This window comes from Euleptes europaea, chromosome 18, assembly GCF_029931775.1.
Source record: "Euleptes europaea isolate rEulEur1 chromosome 18, rEulEur1.hap1, whole genome shotgun sequence".
NCBI lineage: Eukaryota > Metazoa > Chordata > Lepidosauria > Squamata > Sphaerodactylidae > Euleptes > Euleptes europaea.
Window position 1 is genome coordinate 16,843,115 of NC_079329.1, and position 22,703 is coordinate 16,865,817.

Here is a 22,703-nt window from a genome sequence, read left to right on the forward strand (position 1 = left end):
GGCAGGGGGGCTTTAGAACTTGAAGCCGGTCCAATTTGAGTCAGGGAGAAATGTGAACATAACACTGTATTAGGGATGGGCAGCTTAACAGAATGGCGAGTTTTTATCAGATGCAGGCTTTCCAGCGCTTTCTATCCCTGCAGCCAAAAATAAAAACACGTTCCATTTTATTTTTGTTTTGCATGGCTAGGTTTTGTCGCCGCGTGCCAACTTCATTTCCAGAGATCCTCACTTAAACATGACGGTTTGCGGCCTCCTAAAGAACTCTCAGGAGCCAGGTAAATAATGTGCCCGTGGTTATTCAGCTCTGTCTCTCTGTCTCTCTGTGCCTGATGATTTTATGAAGAAGAGTTGGTTTTTATATGCTGACTTTCTCTACCACTTAAGGGAGTCTCAGACGGGCTTGCAATCACCTTCCCTTCCCCTCCCCACAGCAGACACCATGTGAGGTAGGTGGGGCTGAGAGAGCTCTAAGAGAGCTGTGACTAGTCCAAGGTCCCCCAGCTGGCTTCATGTGGAGGAGTGGGGAAACCAATCCAGTTCACCAGATCAGCCTCTGCCGCTCATGTGGAGGAGTGGGGAAACCAACCGGGTTCTCCAGATCAGAGTCCACCACTCCAAAGCTGAGAACAATAACATTTCATATGGCACTAAAAACTCAGATCGGTTGTAGATCTGATTTTTTTTCAAGTACTTTTTGGTACTAATCCAACTAGCCAGCTTAAAAGTTCCACAGAGCCTGCAATGCAAGACAGAGATGTTCCACCAGGCCTATGGTTGAGGACAGTATCAGTCACACCTGGTCTCCCTTCCCTTCCCTTCCTTCTCCTTGCCTTTCTTTCCCTTCCCTTTCCCCTCCCTCCCTTCTCATACCTTCCGTCTTTCCCTTTGTGTTTTCCCTTTTCCTGTGTCCTTCTGCCTCCATCTCCCCAAAGGAATGAAATCGATGCTAGCTGTTGGCCCCCATATTATCATTCTTGGTTCACGGCTGCCTTGTTGAAACATTCTCCCTAAGGTGAAATAGTTGATTAAGGTGCCATCTGTATGTAGTATGTATTAGTTTAGTTTTATGATTTTAATTATATTTTTAAACTTCGTGTGTGTGTGTATCTGCCCTGAGCCCGATTTGTCTGGGGATTGAGGGCGGGCTAGAAATCTAAATTAATTAATTATAAATTAATACAATTATATGATGTCAGACACCCTGAGCCCAGCTTGCCCAGGGATTGAGGGTGGGGCGAAAATCTAAATTTATTAATTAATAATAAATAAATTAAAATATATGATGTCAGCCGCCCTGAGTCCAGCTTGTCCAGAGATTGAGGGCGGGCCAGAAATCTTAATTAATTAATAATAAATTAAAATATATGATGTTGGCCACCCTGAGCCCAGCTGGCCAGGGGAGAGTGGGGTATAAAATAAATAAGCATGAAGGAAGCAGAGCTGACTAGGATGGCTGCTGGGAGTGGTTCCCCCAAACCGTGCGGCTTAGCTTGGAAGTCTGGGCTCAGGATTTCCGACCTGAGGGAGGGGCTGTGGCTCAGACTGTGGAGCATCTGCTTGGCATGCAGAAGGTCCCAGGTTCAATCCCCAGCGTCTCCAGTTAAAGGGACTAGGCGAGTAGGTGATGTGAAAGACCTCTGCCTGAGACCCTGGAGAGCCGCTGCCGGTTCGAGTAGACAATACTGACTTTGATGGACCGAGGGTCTGATTCAGTATAAGGCAGCTTCATGCGACCCTTGCGCAGAATCATCTTGAGTTGACGTGGCTAACTGTACTTGTCCACTGTTTCCTCCTGCCAGTGCCTTTGCAAAGCATCTCCGTGGATGTGGTGGTCCAGGGCTTTGTGGCCGACGTGGTGTCTGAGCTCCAGTACAAGAATGAAGAGAAGAACCCGGTGGAGGTTACCTTTGTTTTCCCTCTGGACGACGAAGCTGCCGTCTATGCTTTCGAGGGCCTGATTGGTGGGGCACGGATTGAGGCTCAGATCCGAGAGAAGAAAAAGGTGAGGGGGCTCAGGGAAGCAGGGGGAGTATTTGGGATTGTGGGGGCTTAGTTTCAGAGGGGAACTGGAGACTTCTCTTATGGAAGATCAGTTTCCCAGCCCAGACCTTTGTCAACCGAAGGGGAGAAAGAAGAAGAAGAGTTGGTTTTTATACCCTGCTTTTCTCTACTTCAAGAAATCTCAAACCAGCTTACAATCGCCTTCCCTTCCCCTCCCCTTGACACCTTGCGAGGTAGGTGGGGCTGAGAGAGTTCTGAGAGAACTGAGACTGGCCCAAGGTCACCCAGCAGGCTTCACGTGAAGGAGTGGGGAATCAAACCCAGTTCCCCAGATTAGAGGCCGCCACTCATGTGAAGGAGTGGGGAAACAAACCCGGTTCTCCAGATTAGAGTCCACTGCACAGTTCTCTCCGGACCCTCTCAGCCCCACCTACCTCACAAGGTGTCTGTTGTGGGGAGGGGGAGGGAAGGCGATCCTAAGCTGCTTTGAGACTCCTTAAAGGTAGAGAAAAGCAAGGTATTAAAACCAACCCTTCTCCTCTTTCCTGGTTAGGGCCCTGTTTCAAAGCATTTCCTATAGGCGGCATATTAATTTACAATCATAGTTTATTTTGTGTCTGTGGCAGGCTGTTTGCAGCACACTCCCTGCATCTCTAACTTTCTGTCTTCTCCCTGTTCCAACACAGGCACAGGAGGAATACGAGGATGCCCTAAGTGAGGGACGGCAAGCCTTCCTGCTAGAGAGGGAGACGGACACCAATGACATTTTCACCTGCAGCCTGGGTAACCTTCCTCCCGGCGGGGAGGCCACGCTGAAGCTCCGCTACGTCCAGGCGTTGGCTCCGGAGCCTGACGGGGCTGTCCGCTTCGTCCTGCCTGCTGTGCTGAACCCCCGCTACGTACCCCGGGGTATGTGTGCGCACTTTAATTCCATGTCGGAAAGTTAGGAAGGGTGTGGTTATCCTTTTACCAAACATCACGAAGGTTATTAACGTATCGGAAAATCAAATCAGGGAAACTGCCTCCTTTGTCTGAAGTAAAGAACCACCACCACCCCTCAAGTTTCAAGGGAACTGGACAAAGGGGTCTGAATCTATTGGCTCTTGAACAAGCTGCCCCTCACCATCATTCTCTGCATTGTTCTCTATGGGAGAGGAACGGTAGGTTTCTGGAGGCCTATTGTTTTAAAACAAAAGCAAATGTGTCATAGAAAAGAAAAAGAGTTGGTTTTTATACCCAAATTTCTCTACCTTTAAGGGGTCTCAAACCAGATTACAAACACTTTCCCTTCCCATCCCCACAACAGACACCTTGTGAGGTAGGTGGGGCTGAGAAAGTCCAGAGAGAACTGTGATTAGCCCAGGGTCACCCAGCAAGCTTCATGTGGAGGAGTGGGGAATCAAACCCAGTTCTCCATACTCTGGTTTCTCTTCAGATCGTATCAATCTTTCACCTTTTACTAAACCCGGTTCTCCAGATTAGAATCCACCACTCTTAACCACGACACCACGCTGGCTCTCAAAAGCTAGTGACTAATAGTAATCAAAATGAATCAAACCAGTCTGTAGTCTAGGTGGGGGTATAGCGCAGGAGTCCCAGTTCCAGACCTTCAAAATAAATCCAGGACTTTTCCCCAGCAAGACAGTAGCACCCAAAGAGCAGTGGGTGCGAAATGACTGCCCGGGGGTGTTGGCTGCCGTTGAAACTTCCTTCCCCTCGACCATTCTGCCCCCTCCCAGGGTAAAGGAGGACTGCCTGATTGACTAAGGACAACTCTCCTGATCCCCCCCCCCCCCGTTTAAATAGAAATCATTCAGAAAACATTTTCTCCAGTGGCAGATGCCATTCTGCACCTCTGGCATGCGTTGAACTAGGCTGAGAGAATTCTTCTGGAATCTGCTGCTCATAAATGTGAGCTTTAACTAGGCAGGCGTCGAAACCTGAGACTTAAATCACAACGGATTTGCGATTTCATGACTGGGGTTTCCTTTAACACAAAGCCTCAGTACCAAGCTCTGAGTGGTTCTGCGTATTATTGTATGAAAGTTAATTTTAGCCATTTGAATTTTAGATAACTCTGCATGTTAAATTTGTAGCAGTGTTCTGTGTTCAGTATTTTGATATGTTTTGGCAGGTTTGAGAGACACAGTGGGCACTATCACACAGCCCAAATAATGCACTTTCAATCCATTTTTGATGCCCTTTGAAAGTGGATTTTACTGTGTGAACTGGCAAAATCCAATTGCAAACGATCGTTAAGGTGCACCGAAAGTGGATTGAAAGTGCATTATTTGGGCTGTGTTGTTGTAATCAATGGGGGTTACCGCACTTTGTATTCCCAGCTATGTATTAAGAGTTTGAAAAAGTTGTAAAAAACATCACTTTAAAAGGGTTTTTGGATACCACGGCTTATAAATGGTTGGAAGACATCTTCACAGCTAAAGGGGCCAAACAAAGTGCTAACAGTATTATTTTATAACATTTTCAAACTCTTAATACATCGCTGCAAATACAAGTGCGGTAACAGCCAATGTTTGTTACCTGGATTTATACCATTTTCAGATTAAGTTTTGCACGGCCTTTGGCCATATGCAATAAATTTGAGCCATGGTGGACCTAGAATCCAACCCTTCCTCATGCTATGTGAGTCTGTCTGACTGCGCCTTTACCTACAATAACCCCATTTCTCCTCCCTCTCATACTGCGGGGGCAGTGTGTGCAATGGTGAATGAAGACTAACCAGGCTAACGTATCATGGTGTCCTTGCCTATCTCTTTCTGTAGGGTCAGAAGGGGACACGGTCACCAAGCATATACCGCGAGTGCCCAAGGGAAAGCTCCCCTACACGCTCAGCCTCAGCGCCACACTGGAGTCCTCCCACCGCATCAACCGGGTGGAATCAAAATGCAATCTGGAGCCCCTTCACTATACAGCGGAAGACCATACTGCTGCCCAGGTGGGCTACTGATAGGGTTGCCAGCTCCAGGTTGCGAAAATGGGGAGGGGAGCCTGAGGAGGGTGGGGTTTGGGGAGGGGAGGGACTTCAATGCCATAAAGTCCAATTGCCAAAGTGGCCATTTTCTCCAGGTGAACTGATTTCTGCCTGCTGGAGATCGGTGGTAATAGCGGGAGATCTCCAGCTACCACCTGGAGGTTGGCAACCGTAGCTACAGAGGAGCTGACCCATTTATGTTAGTGTTGTTTATGAAGGGGGGTTCCCCCTTCCAGAAAATTCATGTAAGCCCTGCCCCAAATTGTTACTATTTCTGCTTAAAACCTACATTTCAACTCAATAATTCATAGGCATACGCCACACACAGCTGTAGTCTAGATGTAGGTACTACAGTAGGGTGCTTCATGATTAGATGTTAATCGTAACAAGGGTTTTTTTCCTGTTTACAGTAGGAACAAGTGAGTTTGCCAAAAAAACTGTGTATTGCTCTATGGGGGCCTGAATATAATCCTTCTCTGTGTTGTGACTAAATAGAAAGGGCAAGTCTAGAGGAATATCCCCCAAGAACACACATGCGCCCTTTTAAGCATTTCCCCATGATGATGCCACAGTGCACCGAAAATGCATGGGGCTAAGGGCTGCTAAATGCTTTAAAAGGTAATGGTAGTCCCCTGTGCAAGCACTGGGTCATTACTGACCCATGGGGTGATGTCATATCATAATGTTTACTAGGCAAACTGTGTTTACAGGGTGGTTTGCCATTGCCTTCTCCTGTCATCTACCCTTTACCCCCAACAAGCTGGATACTAATTTTTCTAACCTCGGAAGGCTGAGTCAACCTTGAGCCCTCTGCCTGAAACCTACTTCCGTTGGGATCAAACTCAGGTCATGAGCAGAGCTTGGACTGCAGTACTGCAGCTTACCACTCTGCGCCACAGGGCTTCTGTATGCTTAGGCAAGGAGTATTATACCAATGCTGACTGACGTCACACAAACATCGACAAAAGAATGTGATTGAGTGGGGAATGAGGGCATCTATCACCATTCTGTAAATCTCCTTAGTTCCCCTTTATGCCAATGGAAAAGAATTTTAAATTGCATTTTCCAAGCACCTTTCCAATGGCCTCTGATTACTTAAATAGTATGGGGGGGTGGGGGGAAGCTGATGTTCAGTCATTCAGGAGAAGCCCATCAGAACATTTTACAAAGTACAGTTTCCTAAATCTGTATATAGGTCAGTAATCTCTCTGTGTGTGGTGGGGTGTTAGGAGTTATTTGTGATCTCCTGGTCCTTTTGTTTGACATCCTTGGTTCAGGGGTAAACATTCTCCAATTATTCTTACCCCTGTGTTTCTGCATGAGTTTCTAATCTGGGCATGCATTCTCATAGAAAGGAGGGAAGCCCACAACAGTGACTCATGGGTGTTATTCAATTATCAGTCTACCCAGGCCAGAGAAAAAGAGTAGTGTTAGTGAAAGCTGACAACGAAAAGACAAGGCCAGAGCAGTGACTCATGCAGAGGCACAATGAGCAACCTTCTCTGAGAGAGTACTTATTGGGCTCATAGGAGCTTCAAACTGTAATTAATTATTCACAGTACAATCACAGTTCTGTCTAGATAAAGGGTGTGGGAATATCCAATATTTACCATGTGGCAATTTTTAAGAAATTACCTACAAAAGTCAATGATTGGGGTTCTTCTGGAAGTTGGTATTTTTCCCAGCCTCCAATGATTCATTCAGTTTCTTGTTCTTCTTTTCTCACCCAAAGGTCTCCTTGGCTGAAGGGCACCAATTTGACCGGGATGTGGAGCTGCTGATTCATTATGAGGAAGTTCACAAGCCCATCGCGGTCTTTGAGGCTGGGAAGCCTGGAGCTGCATCAGGTGGGCAAGCCATGGATGGATAGGGGCTGACGTGCAAGGGATTCTGGGAGATGCGCTTGGCCTGGATGGGGATGGGAGGTACAACCCTTGGTGAGGAGTGTTAGATGGAAGTGTCTGTTGAATCTCCTTTCTTCCTTTGCAAAACAGGCTCCCTGATGGGGGACCCAGCCCTCCTGGTTACTCTGTACCCCAGCTTACGCAGTGCCCCCAAGCCGGGCCTGAGTGCCGCTGGGGAGTTCCTCTTCCTGCTGGATCGCTCGGGCAGCATGGATACCAGCACTGATTACAACGTTCCTGATGCGCCACAGCGCATTCAGAGCGCCAAGGTACGTACGAACAGATTAAATGCTGCAGTTTCCGAAAGACAGCGAGGTGGTGTGGAGGTTGGTTCAATGAGGAAGGAGATAGAGGAGGGAATGAGAGAGCAAGCAGTTCTGTGGAAAATGGAGGACACGCAGAGATGCAGAAGCCAACTAGGAAGAATGCTGGAGGTGAGTTGTACAGGGGAGGAAGTGAAGTTGTCAAGGAGACAGGAAGTGCTCTGGAAGCATGGGCATAATGCTGGACCAAATTCAGGAGGGACGTCTAGGGTGACACTATCTTTTCTCTCCCCCCACCTCAGGAGACCTTGATTCTCCTGCTGAAGAGCCTCCCTCTGGGATGCTTCTTCAACATCTACGGCTTTGGATCAACCTACGACTCGTTTTACCCGTGAGTGTTGAGAACGTCGCGTGTTTGTCAGCCCTTCCTCTCGGTCCTTATTCCATCTTGCCTCCCTGAGTCCAAGGGAAAGGAAGCAGAAAAGGGGTGCTGGCTCCCTGGCTGCTACTCTTGATGTACCAAGGTCAACAAAAAAAACACAGTAGTAGTCGCTTCCCATTTCGGTCATCTTTGCAGTCCCTGCTTTGGGCGCCCTGGCCATTTGGCGCTAGATGTGTGGCAACCCGAGAAAAGGCCTTCTCTGTTGAGGCACCAAAACTTTAGAATTGCCTCCCCATGGAATTTTGTCTCCCTCTGCCGTTGTCTTCCATCAGCTGGTGAAGACTTCCTTTTCTCGTTTGGTGTTCCTCCACTAACTCCTCCCTGGTTGTGTTATGCATGTTTGTGTGTTCACATATTTCATTGAATTGTTTAAATATTTCATATGTTGAAATGTTTGGATGTTTGCTACCTTGGGGACTGACCCTGTTTGAGTGGAAAGGCAGCACAGAAATGTTTTAAATAAATGAAATTATTAATAATAGCTTTGGCAAAGGAAAGGTTTAAAACCACCCCCCCCCCAAAAAAAAAGGTCACCAAAGGTGTTGGAAAGAAAAGAGAAGAGAAGTCCGTTGGGACTTTGCAAAAACCGCAGCTTTTCATTCTTATCTTCAGACCTTCTTCTTTTGGAAGGCGTATCTTGGACCATAGAAATTGTCTTGACCTTATGCTGCTACCATTAGTCTTTCTCTTCCCAGTAAACGTCGTGATGTGACCTCACCCCATGGGTTAGTAATGACCCAGTGCTTGCGCAGGGGACTACCTTTACCTTTTTAACTTGTCACTAATGGCTTGAATTTGAGTGAGTGAGGATTGCTACTAGACTAGGACAGTTTGAATCAGTTTGTACAAGCTTGGGACAGTGCAGGGAACAGACAATGTGGTTAAAACTCTTCAGAAATAAGTCATTCACGTTCTTGAATTTCTGGAATTGTCTTGTACCTTCTTCAGGCAGAGTGTAGAGTACACCCAGCAAACCATGTCAGACTCTCTGCAGCGCGTGAAGGCCCTAGATGCTGACTTGGGGGGCACAGAGATTCTGCAACCCCTGAAGGCCATTTACAGCCAGCCATGCCGAGAAGGACATCCTCGTCAGGTACTGAAAACTCTACTGAGAGTTTCCTTCCATACAATATATGAACGTTTCAGTGATTTTGTTTTTGCCATCACGTTGCAGCTGACTTATGGCCACCCAGTAGGGTTTTCAAGGCAAGAGACTTTCAGAAGTGGTTTGCCGTGGGCTGCCTCTGTGTAGAGACCCTGGTATTTCTTGGTGGTCTCCCATCCAAATACTGACCAGGGCTGACCCTGCTTAGCATCTGAGACAGATACAGGGTCCCAATTACCCTTATTCTCTAAGTCTGCCATTACCCCCAGACAATTGAGCACTCAACACCTACTGAATGGCTTGACATCTCCTCAAACTGCCTTTAGAACCAGGCACTTTGCTGCTGTGGAGTGGAAACCTTCTCTGTTATGGGGCTGCCAGTGGAAAAAGCTGGGGGTGGTAATGTTCGTTCCTAGTGCTGGGTCACTGGCGCCGTGTTGCTAAAGCCGAACTTTTTAAAAAAAATTTTTCCAAAGGTAGCTTCTTGATTATTAGTTCAAGTACTCTAGTTTGAAAACTATTGAATAACACGATGGGTAGCCAAGTTAGTCTGTCAATAGCAGTAGAAAAGAGCAAAAGACCAGAAGCTAAAGACAATGCATTCTCCTGGATTGAATAGAGACCTGGGATTCCTGTCTCATTACCAATGCTAACTTCTCCACACCTACTATCCGTCTGCATATCACACCTAATCCAATCGCGCCTGCGAATGTCATTCATTTGCTTTTGACATTTCCATTGCCATTGTGTGTCTAATTCACTCTTCTCTACTTAAGGATAGATGGACTCACATTTTAGTTGTATCTGAAGAAGTGAGCTGTGGCTCATGAAACTTCATACCCTGCCAGAAATGTTGTTAGTCTATATGGTGCTACTGGACTCTTGCTCTTTTCTACTACTATTAGAATAACATACATGTCAGGCACTGGCATCCCTCGACTATTTGTGAGGCTGAACTCGACATGGAGAGGATGAATAAAACCTTTATGCTAGTGGGTCTCCACAGATCAGCGTTCAGCCTCCAATCTCACATCCCCCTCTTTCTCTTTCAGCTCTTTGTGTTTACAGATGGAGAGGTATCGAACACAGGTGAAGTCATTGCAGAAGTTCAGCGTCACAGCAGCTCCCACAGGTTGTTACGAGGAACAAGATATCAAAACACTCCTTTCTCCCTGTGTCCTTCTTTGTATCACCTTCTCTTCCCTGCTCTCATTTCTCCTCCCCTAATAAATTTCTCATATAATGGGTAGCCAAATGTCACCCAAATCCTGTTCATTCTGTGATCAAGTTAACACAAAGAATACAAGGTATGTTTCTTTGTCGCCCTGACCTGGATGGCCCAGGCTAGACTGCTCTCATCAGATCTCAGAAGCTAAGCAAGGTTGGTCCTGGCTGGTACTTGGACGGGAGACCTCCAAGGAATACCAGGGTTGCTATGCCAAGGAAGCCAATGGCAAACCACCTCTGTTGGTCTCTTACCTTGAAAACCTTACCGGGTTGCCATAAGTCAGCTGTGACTTGACGGCACTTTACACACACACACACACACACACACACACACACACACACACACACACGTATTTCTTTGTCAGATAATCCCCTATTAATAATAGTTCAGAATATTTGGGAATCTTAAGATCTGTGTGTCTATTTTCAGTAGTCTACTTTGTTTCTCCTTTCAGTGACTGTGGTCAACTTTCAATGCTGTCGGTAGTGAAAGAGGCCTCAGCCTGGCTTGCTGGGGATGAGGGCGGGCTATAAATTTGAAAAATAAATAAATAAAGTCGGAGGAGTAGATGGTGTATATGACAGGGGCATCTGCAGCCAGAAGATTTAGCAGATGTTCCCACTGAAAAGGATTGCCCTGCTTGGCAAAAACACTGTGCCTCAAAATACCAATCATTGTACTATCTGCCTGGTTTGGGAAATACCTTGACTTCCCAAGGACGTGGGTTGGGGTGGGATTCTGTTAAAGAGTGGGACTTGTTGACTGAGCTGGCCTGTTATCTGGTACAGTACCTGCCATTCATAGAGGAAAGTATTTTGCTTGTATCCTCTGACAGGCAAGCTGGACTGTGGCAATGGAGGGATCCAGTTTGAGGCAGGTGGTAAATCTGTATTTTCCATACACAAAAAAACCAGGAAACATCTGCAGGGGCAGGGGCAAATGTTTTGATTTTCTCTGCTGTTTGCCAAGCAGGCACCTTTATAGAAGATAGGGTAGCGGCTTTGTCCTGTCCCTGTCCACTGAATGGCAAGCCATCCTCAATCAGAACTGTGTGCAAGCTTTTGAGTTCTGCTGTAAAGAAATTGCTAAAAACAAAAAATGTCTCCCTTCCATATATATTTTTTTTCTTTCGTTAGCCTGATGAAGGGTTCTGGAGAACTCAGAAGCTTGCACACTGTTCTGTGTGACTGTTATGCGACCAAATAAGTTGTATTACATGGCTTTTTTCCTTGTTTTTGGATACAAACATTTCCAAACCCCATTTTTGCACCCTTCCGTATAGGTGCTTCTCCTTCGGCATCGGGGAAGGGGCCTCCACCGCCCTCATCAAAGGTGTCGCTCGAGCAGCTGGAGGCAGTGCTGAATTCATCACCGGCAAGGAACGGATGCAGGCCAAGGTGAGCCGGGAGCCTGCCTTCCCCCTCCATCGCCGGCTGGGTTCCACTTCTCTCCCCTGAGCTCTAGGTAGTTTGTGTAACTCCCCTCTAGGCTGAAGAGCACCTAAAAGCTTGGATTCCCAGCCCATCACACTTCTGAAAGCAACGATATACTCTTTCAGTCTTTCCTCAGAGCTTGCTAGGAATGGGTCCTTGGACTGATGTTTCGTCTTGGTCCTCTCCTCTTGTTCCACTGGACTGCTTTTTCCCCAACTTTGAGAGCTAATAACTCCCAAAGGATCTAGATGTAGTGTTTTTCTTTAGGTGACATTTAATACAGTCTCTACTAGTGAGCGTAGTGTGCTTTTTTTTTTCCATTGGAAGAGAGTGCCCCACCATTCCTGCATGAAAATCATGCTAATTTAGTGTTCATTGCCTGCTGGGTGCTTAAATGACCATCTGTGAAACATCTCAGGATAAAATAAAGAGGATGTCCTATTTAGCCATTGTTCTGGCTTCGAAAGGCATATCCTACACCATTTTTATCTTTCTTATTTGGCCAAGGAACCCTGCTCTCCACAGCACACCTCTTTACGCCTCTTTTCTTCCTTCAGGCCCTGCAATCGTTGAAGAAGGCCCTGCAGCCAGCAGTAACAAAGATCTCTCTGAGTTGGGACTTACCTTCCGGTTTTGAAGCAGTGCTAGTGGGGTCTGGCCCCCAGGTCATCTTCGAAGGGCAGCGCAGCCTCATCTTTGCCCGGATATGTGGGCAGCATCAGGCAAGCGACCTCCACCAAGGCCCCAAAGACTGACCATCCATCCCTATCCACCTCCCTTGGCCGAAGGAGCCCTAAGACCTTTTGAGGCCAAAGTTCTGGTGTCATCTCTACTCCCAGAATGTATAACTCTTTTCCTTCTGCTCTGCCAATTTCTTTTCCTCTGCAGTCCTCAAGTGCCTCGGAGGGGTCCGTTGCACTGCAGTATGACTTCCAAGACCAGACTTTCACGGACATGGTGAAGTTCCCTCTCCAAGCTCAGGAGAGTAACAGGTGGGACACTGTTCCACGTATGTCCTCATTGGCCAATGGGATGGAATTTAATTGGGAAGAGAGATGTGATTGCTTGAAGAAGAAGAAATCAGTAATTGAGGGGGAAGTGTCTAAGTGTGGTGTAGTGGTTAAGAGCAGTGGTTTGGAGCAGTGGGCTCTGATCTGGAGAACCGGGTTTGATTCCCCAATCCTCCCCATGAGCGGCGGAGGTTTGTTTCCCCATTCCTACACATGAAGCCAGCTGGGTGACCTTGGGCTACTCACAGCTCTGATAGAGCTCTCTCCGCCCCACCAACCTCACAGGGTGTCTGTTGTGGGGAGGGGAAGGGAATGTGATGGTAAGCCGGTTTGATTCTCCCTTAAGTGGTAGAGAAAGTCAGCATGTAAAAACCAACTCTTCCTCTTCTTCCTGGGGATTTTTTCCCAGATTTTTTTAAAATACTTTTTAAAGCATTTAACAGTAGTTTTTCTGATGGCTATGTCAGCAGTTTCTTGGGAGCACTGAAAACAAAAACCTCCTGTGAAATATTTTCAAGTGCTCCATTGTGAGGTGAAGAGAAGAAGAAAAAGAAGAGTTGGTTTTTATATCCCACATTTCTCTAACAAAAGGGCTTTCAAAGTGGCTTACAATCACCTTCCCTTCCTCTCCCCACAACAGGCACCTTGTGAGGTAGGTGCCATTGAGAGAGTTCAGAGAGAACTGTGACTAGCCCAAGGTCTCCCAGCTGGCTTCATGTGGAGAAGTGGGGGAACCAACCAGGTTCACCAGATTAGAGTCCGCCGCTCTTAACCACTACACCACACATTTGGTGTCATTTTCAAGATGCTCCTGACATAATTACTCGCGTGGAAAATGCTTCCTGAATGTTACCATCACAAATCAGTTCCTGAACCCATCTTTATGTGCTACATCTTGGAGAGCCAGTGTGGGGTAGTGCTTAAGAGCGGTGGTTTGGAGCAGTGCACTCTGATCTGGAGTACCAGGTTTGATTCCCCACTCCTCCCACATGAGCGGCGGAGGCTAACCTGTGGAACAGGATTTGTTTACCCGCTCCTACACATGAAGCCAGCTGGGTGACCTTGGGCTAGTCACACTCTCTCAGCCCCATCTACCTCACAGGGTTTGTGTTGTGAGGAGTGGAAGGGAAGGTGATTGTAAGCCGGTTTGATTCTTCCTTGAGTGGTAGAGAAAGTCGGCATATAAAAACCAACTCTTCTTCTTGTTCTTCATTATTATTATTGTTGTGGTTTTTGTTGTTATTCGTAAAGCTGAGTTTTGTACCGGAGTGCTGGCATTCCTGTGTCCTTTGAGGCTGAGAGAATAGCTGGACAGTGGGTCTCATTCTGGCCACCTTTTGGGGGTGACTTTCCCAAAACTGCTCACGTTCACCAGGTGCCCAAGCGACAGCCAAGCATTGTGTGCTAAATGCAGGTCTAAGACATAGTGCAGAATGCTGCCTTTGGAGCAGACGTCGCATCAGTCTGGCTACTGAGTCTCTGTACAAACTGGCCAGCTGTGACTGGTGGCTTCCATTCCCTGTCCAGTCTCAGCAACCAACTTGCAGGCCGCATTTTACTACGCGTGGGACAAAAGATGCTTCTGTAGTTGAGGTGGTCCCATTTTTTTTCTCCAGCCATGGATATAATATCCACTGTGCCAGACATTCAATTCCTCTGCTGCTCTCTCCCCAGGCTCCCTGTTCATCGGCTGGCGGCCCGCACCCTGCTGCAGGATCTGGAGGGTACCGGAGAGAAGGAGGAAGAAAAGCGGCGCCTGGCTCTGGAGACGAGCCTGAGCTCCGGGGTGGTGTGTTCCCAGACGGCCTACGTGGGGGTGAACACTGAGCTGGGCCAGACAGTGCAGGGGCCCCTCGTCCACCGAGATGTCCCACATGCATGTGAGTTAAAGAGCTGGGCTTCCTCAGGTTCTGCGCCAAAATCTCCAGGTATTTCCCAACCTGGAGCTGGCCACCCTAGCTAAGACTGTTGCTATAGCTGGTTAACAGTAAACAGTACCTTTATTGGCATTAACAATAGGAAAACAGAACAAAGAAACAGCTAAATATAAAACTAAAAACAAAGGATTACACATTTCATCAATAATTACATTATAAAACCGATAATTATGAGCTTCCCTCCTCCTTCAGAACCTTGGCCAAAAATTCAGCTACCTGCTTGGTAACTTCCGGACATTTATCAGCAAGTAAATAGTCTATATCTCCGGTAGACACCGCATTAGTGAATTGGGGAAGCGAACCAATTAAACAAAACCGAAGCTGTGTGAAAAGCAATATAAGAGAATATGATGTCAATGTAAAGAACCTGACACAATACACCTACAACATCTTGCTTCTCGTGGAATTCCCTTATATCTACCATTAACAACAGCTGAATGAAATATGTTGAATCTGGCCATCAAAAATGCTCTACGGTGAGAGGGTATAATTAAGTTAAAAAAATACTGAGCCATAGTGTGAGTTTGGTAAGAGAGGCCTAAAAAACGTGGAGAACAGATACCTTCTGCACCAGACTATAGCTGGTTGATACCTTCATGACCAACTCCTTTAGTGAACCTGCATCGGCTGCCAGGGTCTAATCGGCTTTCAGCGCAGTGGGGGAAACAGCGGGGAAAGAATGTGACAAAAAGAAAATTGCCTGATGACTCCACCCCTGTCTTCTCTTCCTCGATCTAGTCTTCTGTGCTGGAAAGCCACATGTTATGAAGCGATGTGCACCTGCAGCCCCAGGTGCATTTGCTCTATATGCTTCCATGCCCATGATGCCTGCATGCAAAACAGGTAACAGAAGCAGTTCAACAACAGAAATCCCGTTTATATTCTGGATGGAAGGCCCAGGCTCTAGTTTTATGCGTGAACATCCCTGTGTGTGATGGGGTGGGTGAGAAATAACATTCATCAGTGTCCCGAGGTCGGCCCCTGCCAAGCCGACTTGGACCCTCAATGGACCCCCGAACCTCCTCGGGAATCCACCCGCCAAGGTTCGGGTGGAGCCAATGGGGCATAGAGCGAGTAGCGCAGCCCCTTCACCCGGCCGGCTTACCTTCCTCCCAGGCAGAAACATTGGGGGACGGACAGCCGGGAGCCGAGAGACACCCGACAAACATGCCACTGCCAAGGAAAGAAGGACGGGCCCCGTCCTGCAAGGAAGCAGACGAGGGCAGGAAGACGGACTAGTCGGCAGCCGCTGCGCCGCACGAATCAGGCGTGTCCCCGCTTCCCAGCTGAGAGTCGGGCAGGCCCGCCCAGGTTGGGGGAGCACACTCACAGAGGATACCGGGAGGAGGGGAGCACCGGGGAGGGAAATGGGGGAAGGTTCACCCTAATAAGGACTTGGGGGGGGGGAGAAGCTAAGAGAGAGGGGTTTATGAGCCAGGCCTATAAAAGGCCAGTAGAGCTGAGGCTGAGGAGGAGGATGGTCGGTGGTCTCTACTCCTGCTGGCTATAGCGAGAGCGCACGAGTGAGAGACCCTGGCTGCATCCGGGGGAGAGAGGGACTCAGACTCTCCCTCGGAATGGTCTGAGGCCGAGGAAGCTCCCTTGGCTCGGACCCCAAGGATCCCTGAAGGGCCGGAGAGGGTCAAGTCTGAGGCGGCGCTCCACAATCAGGATATAGTCATTTGCCATCTTGAACTGGGTTGCCCTATCTTCCAGTGGTAGGGTTTCTGCATGGGACAGGTTGGAAAAATCTGGTGTTCTGGGAGAACAAGTTTGAACTGAGAGTTGGGGAGGGGTGTGTGAATGCATAGGGAATGAGACACAGTATTGTGGATCCCATAGACAGAGGACTGGAGTTGGTGTCCAAAGAACCACGACCCCTTGAGCCAGCGTGGTGTAGTGGTTAAGAGCGGTGGTTTGGAGCGGTAGACTCTAATCTGGAGAATCGGGTTTGATTCTCCACTCTTCCACATGAGCGGCGGAGGCTAGTCTGGTGAACCGGGTTGGTTTCCCCGCTCCTCCACATGAAGCCAGCTGGGTGACCTTGGGCCAGTCACACACTCTCAGCCCCACCCACCTCACAGGGTGTTTGTTGTGGGGAGGGGAAGGGCAGGTGATTGTAAGCTGGTTTGATTCTCCCTTAAGTGGTAGAGAAAGTCGGCATATAAAAACCAACTCTTCTTCTTCTTTACTAGTGAGTATCTCTTCTTCCCCTTTGTGTTTTCTAAGGGATCTGGCAAATTCCACCCACTCATCTTTCAGCATTTTTTAGTTTTCTTTTATGAGATCTTAGGATTTATAAGGTCTAGAAACCTGGTCAACCAAATGGGGCTTTGAACTCATTCTAGGGCAACAACTAGGGTCTGTTTCAGGCAGTTGATCCAGAATAGAAGAAGCCTGGTCAGGGTAGAGGTAATACAAGGGGCTTCTCTCCTTAAACCAGAAAGCTAGTTACAGAAAGCAAGGAGGGACATCAGCTTAAATGGAGCATTCAGAGAAAGCGAGAAAAATTCTAGAAATCTGAATCCATTCTTTCTCTTTTCACAGAAATAATCGATGATTCACTCCAGGGTGATTTTTCAGGTAACGTATCAGAAGGATTTCTGAGACATGGAGGGGGCAAAGAACTGATGGACGAGCTAAATAATTGCATATCACTGTTTCTGACAGGTAGCCCATTCCTAAGGAGGGGGTGTTACGCTGGTAGTCATGGGCAGCACAGCTGCTCCATCCCTATGCAGTTTCTCGGACGGAATAAGTGAAATTAAAAGCATTTAAAAATGTAAAAATCGGGAAATCGCCCCGTTCACTTTAGCGAGGCTATGCCAGCAAAATAGCTAGCATGGCAATGCCACAGCATGAGGAGGCATTTCCAGGGCAAAAGGGTTAGGAAGCAGACTAACATCTGCTCCGCCCCCAAGAACGCCCTCAGGATGACTCCCAAGACGCCAGTGTGGGGAGAGATGGGGCAACACCGGCAGAAGGCCGCACCAGCATCCGAGAGCTGCGCTGCTGCAGAGGTGCAGGGAGGCTGGCATAAGTCACCCAATGCCAGCGTCCGTGCCAGTTTGCATACCGCAAGTGGCATGGACGGCAGCGTAGGGGTCATGCTGGCTCCTATGGGCATTCCCTCCCCCCTTCAGAATTGCACAATTAGAGTTGCCTAAGAGAAAATCAAATATCAATTGTGCAGTGCCATTAAACTTAATCCGTCAGGTGATTGTGGGGTGGCCAAAGCAGAATGAGTGAGAAGCATAATATGGATAAAGATCTCTATACAAGGAGAGGAGGGACGTCTGAATAGAACTGACTAAGGCCATTTATGCTTGGGAGGTTTTGCCTTGGATATGCCACTGCCTAGAGGCATATTTTCCCCATCTGAATTCTCAAAACTCAAAAACAAACCCCCATGCAGAGTTTTGAGAATTCGGATGGGGAAAATGTGCCTCTAGAGAGCAGCAAATCCAAGGCAAAACCTCCCATGCATAAATGGCCTAAGACTGTAGCTGGTTTGAGTCCTCTAGTGGACATTACAAAAAACTTCCACCAGTACATTCCATCCATTAGCAATATGTTGTATTTGTGGCCTGCAGACTCATAAGTTAGGTAGAAGGTACTTTTCCCCATAGGAGTGTGCTTGGCTTGTCCTGCGACCGGCCCGTTCCCGGGCGTCGCGGACTTGGGCCCCACCCCACCGGGAGCCCGGGGGGGGCGGGAGGCGACCCGTTCCCGGGCGGCAAAAGCTCGGCCCTCACCCCGCCGCTCACCGGGAGTCCGGGGGAGCCGGGAGGCAGCCCGGTCCCAGGCGGCAAGAGCTCGGCCCCCACCCCGCCGCTCACCTGGAGTCCGGGGGGGCTGGGGGATGCGCGCGGCGTCCCAGAGCGGGGAAGGGCCGGCGGGGCCGGCGGGAGAGAGCGGCCGGAGGGGAAGGCGCGCGGAAGGGAGACCGGGCAGGACGAGGCTGGAGGCCCTGCACCCCGAGAGCCGGCTGGGTGGGTCGGCCCCTCACGAGCCCTTCCTCTTTCCCCCGCAGACCCAGGGACGCTTGGAGGACCCTGGAGAAGGTCGGGAGCATCGCCTCTGCCGGTGGCCGGCAGGTCCCCAGCCCGCAGCGAATGGCCGGACGGTGGGGCACCCAGGGACACACCTGGCGACCCTCTGACCCGCGGACGAGCGAGAGTGGGGCGAGGGCGGGGTTACCGGGGCCGGATCCAGTAGGCGGGACCCTGGAAGGGAGGGAAACCCCGGCCTATATAGCCGTGTTGGCGAACCTATGGCACGGGTGCCACTTCCGGCACGCGTAGCCCTCTCTGCCGGCACGCGTGGTTCCTCCAAGCCGCTGGCCATTCCGGCTCTGCCCTGCCCCGGATGGGGGAAAATGTGCATCTGGAGAGTGGCAAATCCAAGGCAAAACTTCCCATACTTAAGTGGCCTCTTTCTTTCTCCGTCTCCCTCCGTCCTTTTCTTTCCCTATTTTTCTTTCTCTCCCTCACTCCATTTCTTTCTCCTTTCTCTTTTTCTTTCTTTCTCTCCCTCCCTTTCTTCCCTTTCCCCCTCCCTTCCCTTTCTTCCTTCCTTCTTTCCCTCCAGAGGCTTCTCCGGCGCCCTCTGGGTCGGTGCGGGCGGAGGGGCGTGCAGTCCTTTTCCACCTTTGAAGTGCCCACAAGCCATCCTCCAAACACCTTTCCATTTGTCTTGATATGTAGAGAGAAAACACTAAGGAACTAGTTCTCAATCTCCAGGTACTAGCTGGAGATCTCCTGCTATTACAAGTGATCTCCAACCAATAGAGATCAGTTCCCCTGGAAAAAATTGCCACTTTGGCAATTGGACTCTATGGCACTGAAGTCCTTCCCCAAACCCCGCCCTTCTCAGGCGCCACCCCAAAAACCTCCCACTCATGACAAAGAGGAACTTGGCAACCCTAGCCTCTCCTTCTGGGTCCCCTCTGGGGGTGGTATTCAGGTTAAATTGCCGCATTGGCACTCGGCGATAAATAAGTGGGTTTTGGGTTGCAGTTTGGGCACTCGGTCTCTGAAAGGTTCGCCATCACTGCTATATAGGCTCGGGAGGGCGGAGCCGCGGAGGGGGGAGGAAGGGCTTAAAAGGGAGCAGGGGAGTGGAGGCCGAGGAGGATGGCTGACTAGGAGGGGCCAATTGTCTGTGGCCCTAACCCTGGCGGACTCAGACGGGGAAGTGAGCTCAGACTCCCCGGCTGAGTGGTCTGAGGCCGAAGAAGCTCCCCAGACCCGACTAGAAGGGGGAGACATCGCACGCGGCTCCGCGCTCCCTCGCCCGGGGCACGACATGGCTGTTAAGAAGGAAATCTCCCCAAGTAAGCAAAAGAGTAGAAAAACAGATATAATGTTAAGCCTAACCCAATTGATTGCCTTCAGCTCTGACTCTGAACATACAGTGAATGCTGGATTTCAGTTCCAGAATAAAAGGCATAGAGGTACTAAGACCAAAATTGTACAACCATGAAATATGTTTCTGGCAATGTATTAATTTGTAATTCTTCTGACTGCTCTTCTCAACCTTTAATGCAGAAGAAGAGCCCACCCCCAAGAAAGAGGAACCCCCTCTCTTGAGGCTGGTCTCCCTGCAGAATGCGGATGGCTCCTGGGTCCTCGATGCCAGCCTGGCCAGTTTGCTGGGCCTGAGTGAGGCTGAGGTTATGAGCAAAACACCCAAACAGGTAAGTTCTGTGACAAAGCCAGAACCTGGCATTTGACTGGGCACCTGGGAGGGGAAACAGCACTCTTAGGGATCCGTTTGCCTGGTTTTAGTGTGAAGAGCAGACATAACATTAAGCCTAACCCAGTTTATTGCCTTTGGTTTTGATTCCAAGCCTACTGTGAAGTCAGGATTTCAGTTCCAGAAAAAAAAGAGGAAAAGGTGGGAAACTGACTTCACCATGGTCTACTCAGTGAATTCAGTAACATTCAGCCATCATTAATGCAAACCAGGGTTTCACATCTTGATTTGCCCCCCAGCTGCAAACATAGCTTCATCTTTCTTGCTTGACCATGGTTAAATGTTAGGCCTGTCCAGGGCCTGTGAGCAGGCAGGACTCAGGGTCTCTCTTCTCTTCCTTCCCCCACCACTAGGTGCCTCCCAACGTGTGGGCAACTGTGCTGGCCGTCTTGTGGCTCCACTCCCGAGCTGTGGAGCAGAGGGAGGAATGGGAGCTCCTGGAAGCGAAAGCCCTCAACTGGCTTCAAGCAACTGCAGGTGAGGGGCTGTGGCCGGGGGAGGAAAGGATCCTGATAGGGTTGCCAACCACCAGGTGGTGGCTGGAGATCGTCTGGTATTACAACTGATCTCCAGCTGATAGAGATCTGTTCACCTGGAGATAATGGCCGCTTTGGCAATTGGACTCTATGGCATCAAAGTCCCTCCCCAAACCCCACCCTCCTCAGGCTCCGCCCCAAAAATATTTCCCAACCTGGAGGGTCAGGGGTCCAATTTTATGGGCCCCCAAATGGAGGGAAAATGGGGGCCAATAACATTGGAACCCCTCACCCAGTCTTTACCCAACATGGAGGTTCTTCTAAGGAGAGTCATCAGCAGCTATGCTGCAAATTTGGTGCCTCTATCTTTAAAAAAAACAGCCCCCCAGAACCCTGCAAAGATTCCCCATAGACTAAAATGAATCTATATCAGATGCGAGAATCTCTCAGGCTTCCTATGCTGGGAATTTTTTTATCTATGTCGTTTTTCCTTTTTAAAAAAATGTCTAAAGGAGTTGCTCCCCCTCTCCTGTACAAGAGCACAAAGGTCCACACACTTAAATAAGAATCCAGAAATAAGATCTCCTGCATTAACCCTGGAAGGGAATCTAGCTCTCCTTTCATCGAAAAGGGACTTACAGAACCCTCACAGAGACATGCTAAAATGCATTCTGAGTCCATTGTGCTTGTGGGGAAAGACTCTTAACACTTTCTCTGTCTGTTGCAGGGTCTCAGCTAGCAGACTGTGTGAAGACCGGCAATGCAGTGCTGGGCAGCAGCGTGAGCCCCCAGGCTTTCGGTCTCTGAGCTCCTCTCTGTTGCCTTCAAACTGGAGTTCCTGCTTTGCTCCCTTTTCTCAACCTGCTCAAATGTAACCAGCTACTTTTATGAGGACTTGATTGAATTTCCTGGACAGTCGTTCCTGGATAGTAGTTCAGTCTGGTGCCTGAGGGTCTTCTTTACCAGTGTCCTGGGGCTGTCTTGTTCTTAAAAGCTGCTGCTCTTTCCCCAGCCATGAGGTGCCTTATGGTCCCAGGTGCTTTTCCCTAGCTCATGCTGTGTGGCATGCTCAGTAATCAAACTCTGCCCTCTAGTGGTTAATGTTTAGGATTGGTATAATATGGAGAATAAGCCTTAAGAGAGTTATATAGCTGCTAAGAGGGCGTGAGCAATAAATATAGTGTGTGATGAACTGTTTTCTTTCTTCTGTGTACCAAAAAAAAATGCATCTGAGGAAAAATAAATAGAAAATTCAAACCCTTCTGTTGATTTAGATGTATTGTGTGTGTGAGGGGGGGGACACACGACATTTATATGCCTGCCTTTCTCTTAAGCCTCTCATCCCCCAAGGTGGCTCAGAACAATGTAAAAAGAACTTTATTAAACAAATATTAGATAAGACACATATAAAAACATTCAGGTCACTCTGAAATCAACTCATATCATCCACCTGTGGGTATTCCCTCTCTCCTCAAATTCAGACAGGTCTGGGAGATCTCCTGAACATGATGCATTTTGCAGTGTTGCTAGGAGGGTAAGAGCTCTCTGGACCTCTTCCAGAAGGCTATTAGAGAGGCACGGTGGTGGCCCCTGTTCGAGCCCAGACTTATTGCTGAACACAGCTTGGATGTAGGGGGGAGAGTACTGACAGACTCAGCCGGGAAGAATGAATCTACTGTACAAGAACATGCATGGGAAGCAGTCTTTACAGTATGCGAACCTCGGGACATAGAGGACTGTAAAATGAAGTACCACCACCTTCAATTGGACCAAGAGACAAATGGGCAGCCCGTGAAGGGAACTCAGAATTTTATTTGTCCATTTAGTAGATTTTTAACCCACCCTTTCCCAACCAAGGTTGGGCTGCTGGTCCGAGGAGACAGTGCAGGGCTCAATGGGCCAAAAGGCTGGCTTGGTATAAGGCATACACATATTCCTGTGACTCTCAAGCTGCAGAAGTATAGCTTAGAAGGTCGGTGAATTTAGCCACTCTGGTTCAGCCATAATAATAATACCTTTAAGCAGGTTACAGCTAAGGATCCACCAAGGTTGAACTATATGGAGCATGCTCTCATAATTGAACTGTTCCATATCTACAAGCAATACCTAAGAATATTTTTGTGGGGGGTTGTGTGTTGGATTTCTGACCAGC

At 48.7% G+C, this 22,703-nt stretch overlaps 1 protein-coding gene across 1 annotated transcript; it reads left to right on the forward strand.

Moving 5' to 3' along the window:
• The first annotated feature begins 226 nt into the window (after positions 1 to 226).
• On the forward strand, positions 227 to 21,358 carry LOC130490565 (von Willebrand factor A domain-containing protein 5A-like). Its single transcript, XM_056864386.1, has 19 exons — positions 227 to 278; positions 1,803 to 2,005; positions 2,691 to 2,913; positions 4,788 to 4,960; positions 6,729 to 6,843; positions 6,991 to 7,169; positions 7,466 to 7,554; positions 8,554 to 8,698; positions 9,763 to 9,842; positions 11,221 to 11,335; positions 11,929 to 12,093; positions 12,260 to 12,363; positions 14,056 to 14,261; positions 15,435 to 15,629; positions 16,866 to 16,901; positions 18,352 to 18,444; positions 19,868 to 20,016; positions 20,429 to 20,552; positions 21,279 to 21,358. Exons 1-19 carry the CDS (start codon positions 239 to 241, stop codon positions 21,356 to 21,358), a joined length of 2,514 nt encoding a protein of 837 aa, XP_056720364.1. The 5' UTR covers positions 227 to 238.
• Positions 21,359 to 22,703: the final 1,345 nt, after the last annotated feature.

What these genes read in the sequence shown, in the direction of transcription:
- LOC130490565 (XM_056864386.1), top strand. Translation starts at nt 239, where the DNA reads ATGACGGTTTGCGGCCTCCTAAAGAACTCTCAGGAGCCAG. An exon ending in AGATCCGAGAGAAGAAAAAG is followed by an intron (nt 2,006 to 2,690) that starts GTGAGGGGGCTC and finishes GTTCCAACACAG; the next exon opens with GCACAGGAGGAATACGAGGA. An exon ending in CGTCACAGCAGCTCCCACAG is followed by an intron (nt 9,843 to 11,220) that starts GTTGTTACGAGG and finishes CCTTCCGTATAG; the next exon opens with GTGCTTCTCCTTCGGCATCG.